This window comes from Cyprinus carpio, chromosome B15 (genome assembly GCF_018340385.1).
Source record: "Cyprinus carpio isolate SPL01 chromosome B15, ASM1834038v1, whole genome shotgun sequence".
Lineage (NCBI taxonomy): Eukaryota > Metazoa > Chordata > Actinopteri > Cypriniformes > Cyprinidae > Cyprinus > Cyprinus carpio.
Genome location: NC_056611.1, coordinates 18,398,271 through 18,416,534, shown reverse-complemented (window position 1 = coordinate 18,416,534; position 18,264 = coordinate 18,398,271). Strand labels below are relative to the sequence as shown.

At 35.4% G+C, this 18,264-nt stretch overlaps 2 protein-coding genes across 2 annotated transcripts; one reads left to right on the top strand and one right to left on the bottom strand.

The window, feature by feature from the left end:
* The first annotated feature begins 75 nt into the window (after positions 1-75).
* On the top strand, positions 76-9,366 carry slc47a4 (solute carrier family 47 member 4). The gene is made up of 17 exons (XM_042739605.1): positions 76-751; positions 1,223-1,324; positions 1,440-1,508; positions 2,388-2,536; positions 2,655-2,697; positions 2,815-2,859; positions 2,951-3,048; positions 4,755-4,852; positions 5,514-5,627; positions 5,858-5,925; positions 6,022-6,130; positions 6,230-6,305; positions 6,483-6,552; positions 6,964-7,096; positions 7,197-7,291; positions 7,392-7,490; positions 7,723-9,366. Exons 1-17 carry the CDS (start codon positions 611-613, stop codon positions 8,011-8,013), a joined length of 1,800 nt encoding a protein of 599 aa, XP_042595539.1. The 5' UTR covers positions 76-610; the 3' UTR covers positions 8,014-9,366.
* Positions 9,367-9,703: 337 nt separating this feature from the next.
* slc47a3 (solute carrier family 47 member 3) lies at positions 9,704-17,162 on the bottom strand. Its single transcript, XM_042739608.1, has 17 exons — positions 16,681-17,162; positions 15,912-16,013; positions 15,733-15,801; positions 15,490-15,638; positions 15,270-15,312; positions 15,007-15,051; positions 14,835-14,932; positions 14,654-14,751; positions 14,423-14,536; positions 13,139-13,206; positions 12,956-13,064; positions 12,726-12,801; positions 12,205-12,274; positions 11,365-11,496; positions 10,522-10,617; positions 10,397-10,439; positions 9,704-10,293 (listed from the first exon to the last, which is right to left on the bottom strand). Exons 1-17 carry the CDS (start codon positions 16,792-16,794, stop codon positions 10,079-10,081), a joined length of 1,641 nt encoding a protein of 546 aa, XP_042595542.1. The 5' UTR covers positions 16,795-17,162; the 3' UTR covers positions 9,704-10,078.
* Positions 17,163-18,264: the final 1,102 nt, after the last annotated feature.

Below are 18,264 nucleotides of genomic sequence, written 5' to 3'. Positions count from 1 at the left end.
TTTACATGAGGAGCTATATAGTATTTTCATTAAAAAAATATATATATTTTAAATATTTTTTTTTTTTTTTTTTTGCTGTTTAATATGAACTCCATGGAACACTCCACTAGTAAACGATCCACCAAGCTGTGATACAATAAGTCAATAATTTAAGTAGTGACTTGGTTGTTGTGGTGGGACTAGAGGCAACTGTAACTCGGGCATGGGTTACATAGTTAGAGCTGGAAGTCTTCTGCTGTTAAATACACTAAACTATAAATATTCAACTCAATACTGGCTATATTACATATAATCATTATTCTTATTGCATTTATGTGTTGTAAATACAGTTGTTAATCAACATGTAATAAGATTTTAAAAATAACTGATTCTTCTTTTGAAAAAATCTATCGTCACACAATGCAACTCTTTGCCAGGATTGCGAACATCCTCCCCCCATCCTGTGGATTAAATCAAAGTTTCTCTATGTCTTCACCTCAGTTAATCAGTAAGCCTTTAAAGGTGCTGAATGCAGACCTGAAGAAAGAACAGTGTTAGAAGGGTCCCATACAGTCTATGAAGCAAAGCCAGGCCTCTTACAGTGTCTTCGAGGACCACTACTGAGAAGATCATGGACGCCTCGAGTCCCAGAACTGATGCTGTGTCAATGGAGCCCAGTGCCAAGCTGTTTTGCTGTGGTTTCATGAGGAGTTGCATCCCTCTGGTGTTTAGAGAAGAGCTATACCACATCCTGCGAATGACTGGACCCCTGGTGAGGAGTCTGTCACATACACATCATGATGATGTGCTATGCTTATTTTGTATGAATAATAGAGAGCTGACAGAGAAATTCAGCCGCTTATACAAAAGTTATCCATTACTGAATAGACCATGATCTGTTTTGGGTACAATTTGTTTTATGTCTTCATGCATGTCCATCTGAATATAAATTAATCCTGGATGATTTGATTGTTAAATGCATCCAATAATGTATGATATCTCTTGCAAAGAACAAATACTGTAACAAAAAAAAAAATGCCTGTCATGAATAAAATTAATGTCATGGATATTTCCAAAAGATCAGTTAAAGAAATTGGTTTGCAAATAAAATTCTATCAAGAATCTTCACAGAGGCGCTTTATTTTTCATCCATGTGACTGTGTACTTTCACAGCCATAATCCATGTGTGTCCAGAACTTTCTTCTTCATTTTGTGCTAAATATTTCTTTGTTTGTATTCTTAGCTTGTGTGCCGGTTCCTGAATTTCCTCCTTTTCTTTGTGGTGACGATGTTTTGTGGCCGCCTGGGGAACACTGTGCTAGCGGGTTATGCCATGGCCTCAGCTGTAAGTCTGTTCGAATCAAAACTTCTGCCGGCCAATATGTGTTATGGGCCACATTATTAAGATGTGTAATCTAGTTATAGAGCATCAAGCAAAATGTGTTCGATTTATTTTCCAGACAATAAATGTAACAGCTGCAGCAACGGGGTTGGGACTTGCTTTGGCATGCGACACTTTGGTATCACAGGTGTGTTTTATACACAAATATCACTCCAACTGCTTAATAAAATAATAAACCAAAAGCCTGAAATGAAAAAAAGAGAATTAAATAATGAAAGGACTACCATGAATCACGCAACAGCTTTTGACAGTAATGAAAATGAGGCTGTAATGGACTTAAGTAGGCCTACAGTGCGTTTAATGGCTTGGACTGTTGTTTAACAACATACCGATTGTTCAGCTGACAAAATGTCTTTCCGAGAAAATCTTTCAGTGGACAAAAACTCCATAAACTGTTGTCTATCAGTTTTATTTAATGCTTGCTGTTAGTTTAAACGTGTGATTTCAATATGGCGTCTAGCCTTATAATGTCTATAAATAACATGATGTCTTATGTTAAAATACTTCAAAGGCATTAGAATGCAAATGATTCTCATTTGTTATATTCAAGCATATTATATGACGCCTTGCATTCCATATACAGTAGATTAAATGCTGTATAATGATATGCAAAGAAATCTACATAAATAGCAACAGGTTTTATGTGTTATTTCGATTATAGATCAGTAAAAGTAATTGGTAAAAACAAGATTCTGTCATAATATTTATAGCCTTAAGACATTTTTAGGTTGATTACCCTAAACCATTAACATACGGTTTAAAGATTTCACTGAAGCATAGGTAAAAAAAAAAAAAAAAAAAAAGCTATGACGGTATATAATAGTATCTTAAAAGCACATATTAGTACTTTAAATTACATATAAGTGTTTATTTACTTACAAACCCAAAGAGTACATGTTAGTACCTTTGAAAAGGTACTGTACCAGTGACGGTTTTGTACCTTGCTTTCTGATAGTGTATGCTAATATAACTAATAGCTTACGACAATCTTTCGTCTTGCCCTCAGACATTCGGGAGTAAGAACCTTCTCCGTGTAGGCGTCATCCTGCAGAGAGGCATCCTAATTCTGACCCTCTTCAGTTTGCCCTGCTGGGCTTTGCTTGTAAACACCCAGCCTCTCCTTCTCTATCTGGGGCAGGAACCCGAGGTGGCCAGGTGACCGGCACACTCTTTCTGAACATATTTGAATTGATATTGACTGTTGAATGCTTAAACTGAACATGCATTAGGGTACACTATGAAGAATGACTGACTGACACTTTCTCTCTCCCAGGATTGCACAGCTGTATGTGGTTGCATATTTGCCAGCAATTCCGGTAAGGTCCACTAATGGATGATTATGGATTGCATTTCCAGCCCAGATGAACTCAAATCAAATAATTCTTTGTATACATTGCTGTTCATCCTCATCCTGTCCCATGTCTATATTACAGGCCATGTTTCTGTATCAGCTGCAACTGTCATATCTTCAGAACCAGGTACATAAAATGATTTTAAGGAAATGAACAACTTAATAACTGCAATCAGTTCTTGTATGTTGATGTTGTCATGCTCATGAACCCTCTGTAGGGAGTGATCATGCCTCAGATGTACGCATCTGCAGTTACCAATGTTGCCAATGTGATAGTGAACTACTTTCTGCTGTACTGGTGGGATTTTGGGGTCTAGTGAGTATAAATGTTTAACATATTATTTATGTGTCTTTTCACACTATGTGTGTTCCTTTTTAACTATTATAAACAGTTCTTTGACTAGTGGGGTTTTCCCAGAGTCTTTTAAACATGCTTCTGTACAGCCCCTGTTAAAAAGATCTCACCTTGATCCATCTGTTCTAAGTAACTACCGGCCAATTTCTAAACTCCCATTTATGTCTGAGGTTTTAGAGAAAGCAGTGCTTTCACAGTTTACTTCTTACCTGGATGCTTTTAACATTCTGGATAAGTTCCAATCTGGTTTTGTAGTACTTCACAGTACAGCGTCGGCCTTGCTTAAAGTTATGAATGATCTTTTGTTGTCCATCGATTCAGGGTCATCTGCCATTCTGATACTGTTAGATTTGAGTGCAGCTTTCGACACTATTGACCATGAAATCCTCTTGAATCGACTCAAATGTGTAGTAGGGGTTCAAGGCATGGCATTACAGTGGTTAACCTCTTATTTAGAACGTAGGACTTTTTCAGTAAATATCGGGTCATTCACCTCACCTTCTGCGCTCATCCCTTATGGTGTTCCTCAGGGTTCTATCCTTGGCCCTTTATTGTTCTCGCTCTATATGCTTCTCCTAGGCTTCATTCTCCAGAAATATAATATTAACTATCATTGCTATGCCGATGACCTCCAACTTTACCTTCCAATCAAACTTGAAAATGACTTTTCTTTACAATTTCTTTTCTCATGTTTTGACGAAGTGAGAACTTGGATGGCTAATAATTTTTTGCAATTAAACACTGACAAAACTGAGTTGCTTCTACAATGCCCCGCTGCACTCAATACTACTCTTACAAGTAGGTTAGGTTCCCTTAGTGATAACTTACAATACCATGTAAAAAAATCTAGGGGTCCATTTCGATCCATTACTACAATTTGACAAGCATGTAAACACGGTTGTAAAGAAAAGCTTCTTCCACCTCAGATCTGTTGCAAAAGTCAAACATTTTCTCACTCGAAAAGATCTTGAAATTGTCATCCATGCACTAATCTCTTACAGGCTGGACTATTGTAACTCTCTCTATCTCGGCTTCAGATGGTACAAAATGCGGCAGCTAGATTGTTGACAGGAACAAAAAAGAGGGAGCATATTACTCCTGTTTTTGCTTCATTGCACTGGCTCCCCATCAAATTCAGAATTGATTTTAAGATCCTTCTTTTTGTATACAAGGCATTGCAACAGTCAGCCCCGGATTATATCTGTGATCATATCCAGCCATATACAATCTCTAGGTCATTAAGATCTTGTAACCAGCTTCTTTTATCTGTCCCTCATTCTCGCTGTAAATCCAAAGGTGACAGAGCTTTCACTGTTGCTGCCCCTAAACTCTGGAACAGTTTACCCTTTACTATCAGGGCCTCTCCATCACTCTGTGTTTTTAAATCAAACTTAAAGACTCAATTTTACACCCTTGCATTTGAGTGATGCTGTGTATGGTACTTTTGATGTATGTTTTGTGTTTATATACTTTTTTATTATATTTTTTATTTAATATTTTATTTATTTCCCCATTTAATTTTTGATCTCCGTTGCTTCTTAAGTAACCTTTTATTGTAAAGCACTTTGGATCAACGATGGTGGTGTTAAAGTTGTGCTCTATAAATAAAAATTGACTTGACTTGACTTTGGTTTTCAGTATTTTCATATTTTTCTGTTCATTTTTAGTGGGTCTGCCGCTGCAAACACCTTTGCTCAGGTTTTTAATTGTTTTGCCCTGTTTTGTTTCATCCGCTGGCAGAGACTCCATGAGAAAACTTGGGGAGGTGAGTTTTGAGGATGTTACTTTGAAACTGTAGTTTGCAAAGCTACTTGATTGCCTATTTTTTAAACTACCTAAGCTACTTTTTGTTACTTTAGTCTTTTTCTGAAACAAAATAACGCTTTGAATGCTGTTTAGGGCGAACCATTTTCCTACAATAATTCGGATTTAAACATTTGACATCGTTTGGAGTGATTCGATTCACTAAATTGAATTAGACTTTTACGGCTGTCTACTGGGAGTCGATTCACTGGAGTAATTCTTGCATATATATTCTTCTGCATATGACAGAGAAAAGACAAGCCTGTTAACTAAATCAAATAAGATTTCCAAGACAATAAATTGAATCAGACTAATGCTTTGCACTAAATGAATCGCTTATAGGAACGTTTCTGAAGAGCATGTTTGTCTATTCAGCTTGTTGAGCTTGTTATTGGACAACCTACACAATTTTAAAAACATAACCTTTCGTATACCTGAAAGGTTAGTATACCGTCACTACATTTGCTTATTTACTTCTGAATGCAGGTCCCTGTGTGAAGGTTGGTTGGGTCGTGAAGGTTCAAAACACACTCAGACATAGAATTTATTGTCATAGAGCTTGGGGGAAAATACTGTAGTTGCTCTTTGGCTAATTTCTTACTGCTTTCCTTTTCCTCTGAAAGGGTGGTCTTCAGAAGCCTTGCAGGAATGGGGGTCCTACATGAAGCTGGCCATTCCCAGCACACTGATGACCTGTTTTGAATGGTGGATCTATGAAGTTGGAGGCTTCTTGGCAGGTACATTCCATGGTTATAATAGTGAACTAAAACCATAAAAAAAATAAAATAAAAACAAATGTAAAATATTGATGAGAACTATTATAGTATATCAATAGTGGTGAAATAACAGTGGCATATTCACAAAACAGAAAATAAATATGTTTATGTTTGTATACTTAACCAGTTTGCTTTTACTATTGTTTTTTCATTGAATCATTCCTTTATGAATAACTTCCTCTTCCAATCAGGAATGCTGAGTGAGGTGGACCTGGCTGCTCAACACGTGGTTATCATGCTGGCGTACATCAACTACATGGTGTGTTTGGATGATCTGAAAATATTCATATTATCATAAAAAATGTGCCTTTTCCTAATGGTGCTGTTTTTGTTCACCTCCTTTCTTATATGCCAGATCCCATTAGGAATGCAAGGTGCAGCATGTGTTCGTGTGGGAAACGCACTTGGTGCTGGGGAAACAGCTGCTGCCATCCTCACCAGCAAGGTGTCTCTCATCAGTGCAGGTAAGAACATTGGATATCAATCATTCGCAAGCCTGTCATAACACTTAGTCATATGCAGCACCGATTGATGTCATGTAAACACGTTCATTTTGTTCCTAGCTGTTATAGCAATCTTTCAAGGTTTTGTTCTGGGCTCGACAAAAACAGTCATTGGCTACATATTCACTTCCGATGAGTAAGCCACTTATCTCATTATTTCAAGCACCAAAAAACAAAAAACAAAATAATTGTTGGCATATGTACACTTTAACAAATCTGTAAAAACTCCAGTCTTCAAATTAAGATTTAACAGGAACAATGTCAACAACAGCTGCGTTTTAATTTTCCATTTTGTGATGTTTGTCATATTTAGGGCTATAGCGGAGCTTGTGTCTCACCTAATGAACATCTACTGCCCTCTTCAGTTCTTTAATGGAATACTGGTGAGTTCTAATCATTTTTTTTTTCTCATTTTTATTTAACATTTTTACCAGTGACAGTATATAAAGGGAGGAGAATGCACCACCTGTATTGAAATGAATGGGAGAATCTGTAATGCAGAAATATAGGAGTGTAGAAATGAAAGTACTGCCTTTTAGTTAAAAGAGCCAGTCTTCAGAAACTTATGATGCCTCTTTTGCAGTGTTATTTTAGTATCATTGATACACTATCATAGTTTTTAAATTTTAAAATAGATTTTATATTTTAAATTATTTTATATTTAATGTTTAAAAATGTATAAATAATATTTTATTTGAGTTATTTTGTGTATTTAAGTTATATTTTCAATAAAATTGTTTTCATGTTTTTGTTCATTTTTAGTTTTCTTGTACTACAGTTTTTTTTTCTTTCAGTGTGTTGGCATGGGCATTCTTCTTGGCACAGGGCAGCAGAAGATAGCCGCTATTGCAAACCTCTTTGGCTACTACTGCATTGGACTCCCATCGAGCATTGTTCTGATGTTCACAGCTAAATTACAAGTTGCTGGTTCGTCTAAATGTGTCATATTGACTCTTGTCACAATTACTTGGGTTCGATTACAGTGAACCTTTTAATATCTACAATTATTTATTGTCTGCTCTTTCAGGCTTTTGGCTGGGCCTCTTTATTGCAGTATTTTTGCTAGCAATTTTTTTCACTGTGGCTATTTTTAAATTAAACTGGAAGAAATTGACAGAAGAGGTAGGGATATCAGGTCTATTAAAACAGCACCTTTCTTCTAATTATACTCCTCATGATCATGTGCTGAGTTGATGACTAAAAGAGCTTCTTTTTTTTAAAGGCAATTGAGCGTACAGGAAAGAGTGCAAATGGAGCAGCAAATGGAGCAGTGAACCCGAACCATCGCAACAGCTTCTACCAGGTGGTGCTCAATGCAGAGGTATTTTTTCTGTCTTTGTAGTTTTTATTTTAAATAATCAACAAGAACTAGAAGTTTAATGCGTTAACTAAAAAAATGAAAGCATTCAACGGTCTCTGCTGATTTGTACATTCATAAATACACTTTTAAAGGGATGATTCACCAAAAATTTAAAATTGGTATTTGCTCATTCTCATGTTGTTCAAACATAATTGTACCTCATTTACATTGCGTTGACAAAAAACGCTTACAGTTTCAGAATGGGAATGGATACGTGGTTGTGAGCTCTCAGGACCAGGATGAGGGGCTCATCCATACTGTGGTGCACGATGGGCCAAACATGACTCAAGTGGAGGAAACGCCCACAGTTCTGCTCTCTACCGCTCAGCTGATCCTCAGGAGGGGTCTGACCACCCTCGCTGCTCTTCTCATCCTAGCTGTAGGAATAGCCATCCATCTCACTGTGCCTTTACCTGAGGTCTCTTACAGTGCTGGTGCAAATTTTACTTTGGACTCAAACTTTACCACAGCCACTTTCATCTAGTCAGTGAGTATCATTTGAAACCTGGACCTCAGATAGATTCACTGTGAATATCTCTATGCCGTGACCATGAGAGGTAATGAAGAAATTGTATTGAATTAGAAAAGTAGAAGAATTTTCACATTGGTCTGAGGCTGTATATTGTGACCTAGACAGATGATTATATTTTTATTCTGCGTGCATTTGCTTTATCCACAGCATTAGGCCAAGTAGTAAGAAAATCGAGCAGCTTAGCAGGAAAAGGTCTGTTCCCCAGTGACACAGTCATATAATCTCTTCACTTGACATTTCTAGTAAGGCGGCTGGAGAAATGCTGCCAAAAAGAAGATGTTCTATAAAGCCGCTGTCTTATATTGAGTAATCTGTATTATTAAACATGGTGGAATGATGGAAACTCGAAGCAAAAGTTGTCAGTTGCATGTGGAACCTTCCTAAGGAATCTCGCCTGACTATATTAAGGGGCTGTTCAAACAGAACACGTTTTTGTGTTTAAAAGTGTGAATAGATTAAAAGTGCAATAGATGTGCATGTTTTAACATACAGTAGCATTCTAAAAACACAGTGTTAAAAAAAAATTCAACTTCATATTTTGATCTTTTTTTTCCAATCATATTTTGTCCATCCGAAATACTAAGGCTCCATCCTAAGCCTACTAATATATATTCACATGCTGATATGCCTCTCAACAGCTCTGCTTGTTTGTTGCTAACTTGTTATACTGTATGTAAATGTTTGAGCCACCTATAGGCCATTAAGATTAACTAATCATAGGAATTTTCCTGGTTAAACAGTCTGATGTGATTGTGACTCTGGACTGTTTTCAAATAAGTGTCACATGTGGAAGGCTAATTCAGCTGCAGGGAGCAAAGAGTAATATTAGAGGGGTTGTTTCATTTGAACCAATAAAGTCTGTGACATAATTTAAATTGAACAAGACATATAAAAACACACATGCCCTGTGCTGAGCAGTTAGGTGTTTTTTATTGTAAAAAGATGACCTTTAATTAGATTTAATTCATACTTTCAAACAGCTGCAAAAGATTGCACATAGCTGACTTAGAGCAGTTTATCACAAATGAAATTCCTGGGTCAATAAATCGCTATCCCATTACATAGAGAGTGTCTGGGGTTATCTGTCTTTATCAGCTATATTCAGAGCCAGGTAATTTAAGGACAATTCAGAAATTTTTATATAAAATGCACATCGCCAGATCCTTGCATCTTGGTCCAGCGTGAAATCCAATGACATCTATGTGAAAGTCATATTTGCAATGTGGCATGGTCTCAGTCGACATAAAACAAAAGTTGTCTTCCATGTTGCAACATATGTCTGAGTGAAACGTTTTTGAACTGAAATTCCACTGGGAATTGGCTGAATCATTATTGTTTGTTAATTGCTGAGATCTTAATGACCGGTTGTATGTTTAAATTAATTTTATGAGTACACATGAATTATATTCATAAAAAATGATGTGCACTGATAAATAATTTATAACAAAACTGCATTATTTCATAAATCAGGATACTGAATTTTAATTTCAAAAAGAAAATTTTTGTGCATTTCAACTGTCAGTCCATGAAATAGCATTCATTTAAAAAGGTTCCTGATATTCATGTTTGTCATTTCTGTTTGCGGCAAAACATTTGCTTTTTTTAATATAAATTCATGAGATGATAAAGACGTGAGAGCATGTGGGAATGAGAGTATAGCCTTATATGCTGGATTTATTGCAGGACTTGGGATTGTACAGGTTGTTCTTGTTTGAGTAAACAACATATTAATAAATAAACAAATACAAAATAAGTACAAAGTGACGCAGCTAATGTCATGTAAACAAAACAGTGCCTAGATATTTAATGCCTGGACAGTGACTGAAATCCCAGAAAGCTGCCACGCTTTGTGCCTGACAGGCCTCACTTGTCTTGCAGATACAGTACAAAGTGGACATAATGGACATGCTGCACTGGCTGCTTTTGTGTAGCACCCTGACATGCACTGGCTGGACTCTCTGTCTGCTTTAAGACACTCTAACATTTCCCCAGTACCAGTCCTTCAGCTGTTATAACATCATCTCTTTAGAAAGAACTTAACAGAGAGTCCAGCAGCTAGGAGCATTAGCATAGTTGCCAGAGCCAGACCGCGGCGCAGCACTAACACACTCAATGGCAGCTGCACCCTCACTGTAGCAACTAGCTCTTCAGTCTCCTCATTTACTAGCCCATCCATATCTGTGGCATTATTCGCATCACAGCCCTCAGTATATCCGCCGTCCTCTTGCGCACCTGTCAAGAAAATGACCCTTATTAGCATGCCTCATTAAATAAAATTAGAGACAGACTTCTTGAGACAGACTTCTTGAGCTGTTAATGTCAAAACAAACATTACCATCATCCGCCCCTCTCGTCAGTACACCAGCCCTGATCTGTGCCTGGGAAGTGAAAAGTTTCACTTAAGTGCACTGTAAAAGGACTAAATCAACTTTTAATGGAAGGATATCCTATATTCCTCACCTCTTCAGAGGCTTTCTTCCAGTTAAGTTTGAAAAGAAGGGCAATGAGGAACACTGACTGAAGGAAGACAGAAATTAACAGACCAGTCCACAGACCGAGAAGATTAGAAGAATGGATTACATAGAATGCAGGACAGAGTGAAACAAAAAAATTACATGTTAATAATAAAATATATCAAATCCTATTTGTGATGTGTATTTGTATTTTCAAATATAATATAATGTACAGTTTTTAGTTGTTTCTCTTTTACATGTAATTAATAAATATATGAAGCAGGGGTGCACGATAAATATCGGCCGATAATTAATGCGCAGCTGTTACTACACAGAGCTGTTGTTAACTGACAAGCTGCGTAAATCCACATTCATTATCGGCATGGATTTGTGCAGCTTGTCAATTAAAAACAGCTCTGTGTAGTAACCGCTGCTCTATGTGAAATCACGCACCTGATGGAATTTACTGCTGATTAGATAACCGGCTTTACTGACGAGATGTGCATTAATTATCGGCCGATATTTATCGTGCACCCCTAATATGAAGTCATATAAACGTTTTAAATTGTATTTCTAATGTATATTTAACATTAATTATAAATATTAAATACATATTATTACATATTACATTGTTTGTGTATTATTTTTATTATATACACATAATTTAGTAATATTAAGATAAAAAGAAATTCTGAATTCATTCATTACCTATATTATATAAGCATACTACTAATAAAGATACATTGTATTTAACAGTAAAAAAATTACAATATTTAACTGATAATACAATATGTAACTGATAGAAAATATATATTTATTTTCATTTATTACATTATATATATGCCTCACCAAGAATTCCCCATTTTGCAGCAAACATCAGGGATATTCCAATAGGAAAGCCAACAGCATAATATCCAACAAGGTTGCAGACTGCCCCAATCTTCTGCTTGCCCAGACCTTTCACTATATTGCCACTTGCTGCCTGGTTGGTTTGAAGGAAGAAGAAATAATTCATATTTTCTCCACAGATGACCCTATGCAGTGTTTCTATGGAAGCCCGTTTCCGCCACTGAATAAAAAACTAAAAAAAGGTAATTGTGAGTTTTTAATCTCACAATTCTGTCCTTTTTTCCTCAAACTTGCAAGCTCATATCTTGCAACTTGACTTTATAACTCACAATTCTGAGAAGTCAAATCAGAATTGCGAGATATAAAGTTGCAATTCTGAGTTTTTTCTCGCAATTGCAAGTTTCTATCTTGCAATTCTGACTTTTTTCTTACAATTGCGAGTTCATATCTCGCAATTCTGACTTTTTTTTCTCACAGTTGCGAGTTTTAAAGTCAGAATTGCGAGATATAAACTAGCAATTGTGAGAAAAAAGTTTATATCTAGCAATTCTGACTTTATAATGTGCAATTTTGACTTTATAACTCGCAACTCCGAGTTTATATCACACAATTCTGAGAAAAAAAAGTCAGAATTGTGAGTTAAAAAGTCGCAATTACCTTGTTTTATTTTTGATTTAGTGGCGGAAACGGGCTTCCATAAGTTTCAGATTATAAGGGATAACATCCAATATAATTAAGGTTTGAACTCAACTTTTCTGATCACTGTGTTGGTGTTGTCAGTATTGCTATTAACACTAATGAGGGCTGTGAGTGCTCTAACACAACTCTGCTAATGACTTACCGCTGTGGCGTCAAGAAGATGGAAAGGAGCGAATAAAACCATTACCGTGGCAACCCTCATTGTGATGTCTCTGTGAGAGGAAGAAAACATTTACCCCAATATTAGTCTTGTTTTTCTCAAAATGCTGTTTTCAAAAGTGTCAGTTTGACATATTTTATGACTCTGAGGCTTTGAATTTTGTGGCTTTAAATTATTATTTTTTTTTTTTCAAAGCAGGTTATTTTTAGGTTAATTATAGATGCAAAATATATTATTATGAATTAAAAAAGTGTATACTGTACATGACTAACTTTTTGTTTGCATCTGTACTAATGTTAATCTAAAACCTTACCTTAACAAAGATTTTGGAAATGCCTTAAATACAAATACGTACATGAGCAAAGTTCATTCTGTAGTTGCCACATAAGTACTATCAGAATCAGAAAGAGCTTTATGTACTAGTGATATTAGGAGAAACGTACAGAGATAATTAGGAAAAACAGTTAAGAAGCAAATGTTTTTAACTAAGGAAGAACACTCACTTGTCATTTGTGAAGATATAAGCAATTACATTCCTTGAAGAACCAAAGACAGTTGCCAAAACCACTGCAACAGATACTGAAAATAAAATACAATCAAATATTTTCCACATTTCCATAAGAATATTAGCATGGTATAAAATAATTTACAGTACTAGCTAGTAAAGTATACAGGCATAAAGTAATGATTTCTGTAAGCAGAATCTAAAATCTTTGTTCTTTCTCAGTATTACCTGCACAAATCATAGAGAGTTTGGCAGAGAGCTTGGCTTGAGCAACATCTCCTGCTCCCATGGCATTGCCCACCCTCACATTGCCAGCTACACTGAAACCTATAGGGAACTAAACACAAGCCACTGACTTTAAATGTTCATGCAACCTTGAAATAAAACACTTTCACACTAATAAATATATACCATATATGCAATATTTGCCAGTCCATACACAACTGACTGAGCTCCGAGCTCCACCTCACTTATCAGACCTGCCATAAAAAAATACAATTAAAAAAGGTCAAGAACAGGGTTCATTTTGAGCCAAATCCAAATTAAAAGGGTTTGCATAATTGCAATTAAAGTTTGAATTTCAAAAAGTAGAATTAAATTTAAATTACAGTAAAAATGTAAAAAGCCTGTATTCACATGGCTTTACATTAAAAATAACACACAAGTACACCAACGCATTGTAGTTAACAAGCCTCCATCACCCATAATTTCAAGTACCTTGGAGTGATTCCTTTTTTGAACAATTTAAATCATATTCATACATAAATTTGTTTGCTGTAAGAGTCGTTTTAAAAATACATTTTGTTATATAAATTTTATGTAGTTGCTGTCAAACGAATAATCGCATCATAAATTAAAGTTTTTATTTACATAATATATGTGTATACTGTGTATATTATATATATATATATATATATATAAACACATGCATGTATATATTTAAGAAAAATATGTTTATATATTAAATATATTTTTATATAATATAAAATTTATGAATATGAATATATAAATGTATAAACAAATATTTTCAAAATATATATTGTATGTGTGTATTTATATATACATAATAAATATACACGGTACACACACATTATGTAAACAAAAACTTTTATTTTGGATGCGATTAATCGTTTGACAGCACTAATTTTATGTTATCATAGACATAAGCAATCAGAAACATTTTAAAATACTAATAATGAAAGAAAATACATTTTCATATATTTTTAAAGACTTATTATTGGCATTTTTGCCTTTTATTGCGAAAGGACAGATCAGAACTAACAGGAAGTGAACGCCCGCAGCGCAACGGCGCTGTATGTCGATGCGCTGCCCACAAGGCTATCGGTGCTGACGTACATTTACATATTTTAAACTTATTTTATTTGTCATTTTTATGTTAGGTTTATCATATACTTTATATAAGAACACTTCATTTTCCAGAAATTTTCCCCAAAGTCATAAAAAAATGCAATAAAAACATATTAAAGTCAGAATTGCTCAAAACTAATAATGTATTTATGTTTTGCGAGCTAATGAAATAATGTAACTTCTTTCTCTCATTCCAATTCAACATCCTGTGAGTTGTGATCTATTCAACTCCAATATCAACTCTAATAATACCAAACAAATGACTAGACATATTCTAGAAATGCTCTAAAAATGTTATATAACAGTTTGACAAGTGTGCACTCTAACCTGACAGCAGTCCTCCAATCTCATAAGTCCACCACTCTGCACACATCATGAGCATACTTGGAATGGCCAGATGGATGAATGAGTCCCACTCCTGCAAACAATCCATCGACCAACCTATACAGTAATAAAGAAATGCTTTAATGTATCTGTCAACTGGATCAGCTTGCAGTGACTGTTGCATACAAACACATGGAGAGAGGACATATAATAACAGATTTCTCTCCAACTTACCAGGCCAAGTATCCTTATGAAGACCCTTGCATCGGATGTAGATAAACAATATGATCGCCAAACTGTACTGTGAGATTGTATTAGCAGCTGCTGATCCACTGCAGATGGATTACACATGGTTGGTAAGTTCTCTAGTTACTTTCTGTGGCGTAGTTTAACAGCAAATATTATGGAAACTCACGGAACACCCATGTCCAGGACAAAGAGGAAGATATAGTTGATTAAAGCATTTAGGAGATTTGCCACTACTCCGGTAATGACCAGGGGCCAAACAATTCCCTGTAATGAGAGATTTCATTAACTTTCACATTCATGCTTGCACAGAGCATTACATTTTATTGTTTTCCTCATACCTGATTCTGAAGATATTTTGCTTCAATAATGAACACAAAAGCAGCCTGAGACAAAAATAACAGTGTTATTTTTCTACACTGAGAGCCCTAAATACCTTAAAAAGATGTACCTGTTTATGAAAAATCATATTTTAGTCATAAAATCTATGAAATAACAACCATTAGACCAAAAAGGAGAGCCTTTCTTTTAAGCATTTAGTAAATTTGAGACGTGACAAGAGTGTGTGTAACTGATCACTTTTCTAGATAATGGAAGTACATACCGGAAGACCAGGCAAAAAAATGTTCACATACAGCTGAGATACTCTGAAACAGAAAAACAGTTATTGTTGTAGCCTGTTTCTTCTTTAATAATTAATTCCTGTTGAGCACATGAATATGTTACATAAAGCTATTATTGAAGGATGGTATTGCATGGATTCTTGTTTTATTTCAGGGTCAGTATCTGCCAATCTGCTAATTACAATCTTGAATAGTGCTCACCTGGCAACCTCTGGGCTTTGCCCTACAAGCACTAATATTGACTCTGTATTGATAAGAAAAGCACAGCATGGCAAACATGCGAGCAGCAGAATTAAAATCGCTTTCTGAGTTATAACACCAACTAGATGCAAGTTACCAGCTCCAAAAGCCTGCAAAAGACAGCATAACAATGTAAAAAAAAAAATAATAATAAAAAGGTCATATTTGTTTATATGTTGAATGTACAGGAAAACTAATTTCTACCTGAGAAATTAGTGTGTCACATGCTGCGGACAAGCCATAACCAATACCAATACCCATAACACTGATGACCTGTAGGTGAAAACACAATGAACTCTCATTAATCGCATATATTTAAAAAAACATATTTAAAATTTCATTACACATATCAGTTAAAGAGGAGATAGATATATTAAACTCACAGCTGTGGCAAGAGTCACACCATCAAGCTCTACCTTTCCCAGGTGCCCACAGAACACAGTGCTTACAAAAATAATTAAATAGTCGAAAAGATAGGACAAAAACTATGAGAGGGAACAACAGAGACATGGGTGACATGGTGAGTGAATAATAAAGCTTTAGCAGTGTGCCATTTCTGTGATGCTAGCTCAGTTAAAGCTTAAAATATTGTTTTATATAGGCTAAAGTTTTTCTCCCCCACCGAAACGATACTATTACACTGCTTTTGCTGGCTTGAAACAATCGTGATGACAACTGATTTTCATAGAAAGCAGTTTTCCATTTATTTGCTATTTTGTAATTGGTTGCAGGTAGTAGGAAGCATAAATTCCCATACCAGAAAACATAATAAAATAAAAAGGTTTTGACCAGCAGGCGTCACCAGCGTGTGAAACACTGAATTATTTTGCGAAGCATGCTTGAACTGGAAAATGGAAAGCTTCGTGTCTCCCATCAGGAAGTTTCTAATAATCTTGAACATCATGCCTAGCTGGTTCAGGGATTAGGGAATTAAACTCTGATTGATGGACTGGACACCTCTGACATAACTAAACAGGGCTCAAGAAGACACAATTCACATTTATTGATGATAAACTGATGTACTGTACTGTACAAAATTAAATACTGGTTAAAATAATAATGCTCATAGAACAATTCTAATCATTAAGTTAATCGATTAAGCCATAAAGTTAGATTTAAGATAAACAAACAAGGACGTAGTACTGTACTTACCACAGGCAGAGCTAGAGAGCATAAGTTTACAATTTCTCTTGAAAAGTGCACAGGTAAAAAACGACAACATCTCAAGCACCCTTGACATCTGAATGTGTTTTCTTGTTCGTTCATCCTGACAAATGGTTTGATATATCAGATATAGAGCTAACTGTTATATCTGATTCAGAACCTGGAACACGTGCCTTTAGAAAGCTGTTCTTATATCTCTAGTTCTTAAATTCGACAGTTTATGGTGGTCACAATAAATGAGTCACAGTTCAAGTCCAATCCAGCTGACGTCGGGTGGGCGGATCGATCTTGAAATATTAATACTGACTGTTGATACTGTGTTGTATGGCGACAGGCGAGGATTGATCCTCACATAGCCTAATAACAACGATACTACTGTATGTAAGTTTCTTAAACTAGTGGTTTCAGTATTTGTTTATCACCCAGATTAATGCATATCGTAAGGTTTTAAGTGAAAAGTAGGAAAACAGGTTTGTATGTTTGTTTGATAGGAACCACTTCTTCTGCTCATCTCAACACGCGCAGAAATGCTGCAACACACAAACAGAAAAGTTAGAGGTAGAACACAAGTGTCTGTGGCAGTCCGAGCTCACATCGTGTAAGCTACACGTCTCAGTGTGCACCCCAGTGTGAATAAATGTATTATTATAATAGCTTGTAATATAAAAGCAAATGTCCCCCACACACACCCAAAATTTACACAAAAAAGATCAGAGACTCTGTTGTGGGACAGTCCTCAAAGTATTTGCTTGCTGTATCTTTCGATATCCAGTAAAGTATGAAATCCCATGAGATTTTGAACACTATCCTCATAATGGCAAAAATGATATTTGATATTTCTAATCGGTTGCTATGTTCAGCCAAACACTGCTCATGGACACTACTACAGCTGCTACAGTTACTAATGTCGCCAACTGGTGGCGTTATTTGTTCTAAAATTCTAAGAGTTTGAATACTTGGATTTTTGTTCCAGTAAAGATTTCAAAAGGTTGATGTTCTATATTAGCACATACCTTCACTACATGTAGGAATTGACTACGAAAAAGGATATTGGGCATTTCCACTACTGCTCAGAGAAAAAAAAAAAAAGAAGAAGAAAAAAACGGTTTTGATCTTAGCAGTGGATGTTGTCACAACGGAACCTGCCATTAAACAGCTTATTATAATATTTAAAGCTTATTATAGTTTTATTACAGTCATTTAAGCTGTAAAACAATTATGAAACAAACAATTAATTAGACAACAAAATGAAACAAAGGTAAGGTTTTAGGCTAACAACAACAACAACAAATAAAAATAAAATATATATACTGAATTAATTAATGCAAGAAGATCTTTAACCTTACTTAAAAAATTTGACTTTTTTCCTCAAAACCATATAGATGCTGCTAGTACATTGACCTTTGTGGTAACCTCCGTTTGTTACCCAGTCTCCACCACAGTACAGTATATACTTCTTTGTGACACTAATACTGGCTAAATGTAAATTAATTATCTTTTTATCCAACATATTATTTTCCAGGAAGAGTACCATGAGAGTTAAAGAGAAAATAAAAGTTAACCATATTCACT

Bases quoted from the DNA above. Each gene is read 5' to 3' on its own strand.
- slc47a3 (XM_042739608.1), bottom strand. From the start codon at position 16,794: ATGAACGAACAAGAAAACACATTCAGATGTCAAGGGTGCTTGAGATGT. The intron at 15,639-15,732 runs GTAGAAATTAGT...TGTCTTTTGCAG, and splicing joins GTGACACACTAATTTCTCAG to GCTTTTGGAGCTGGTAACTT. The intron at 15,052-15,269 runs GTATGTACTTCC...TTTTTGTCTCAG, and splicing joins TTTTTTTGCCTGGTCTTCCG to GCTGCTTTTGTGTTCATTAT.
- slc47a4 (XM_042739605.1), top strand. From the start codon at position 611: ATGGACGCCTCGAGTCCCAGAACTGATGCTGTGTCAATGGAGCCCAGT. The intron at 752-1,222 runs GTGAGGAGTCTG...TTGTATTCTTAG, and splicing joins TGCGAATGACTGGACCCCTG to CTTGTGTGCCGGTTCCTGAA. The intron at 6,131-6,229 runs GTAAGAACATTG...TTTTGTTCCTAG, and splicing joins GGTGTCTCTCATCAGTGCAG to CTGTTATAGCAATCTTTCAA.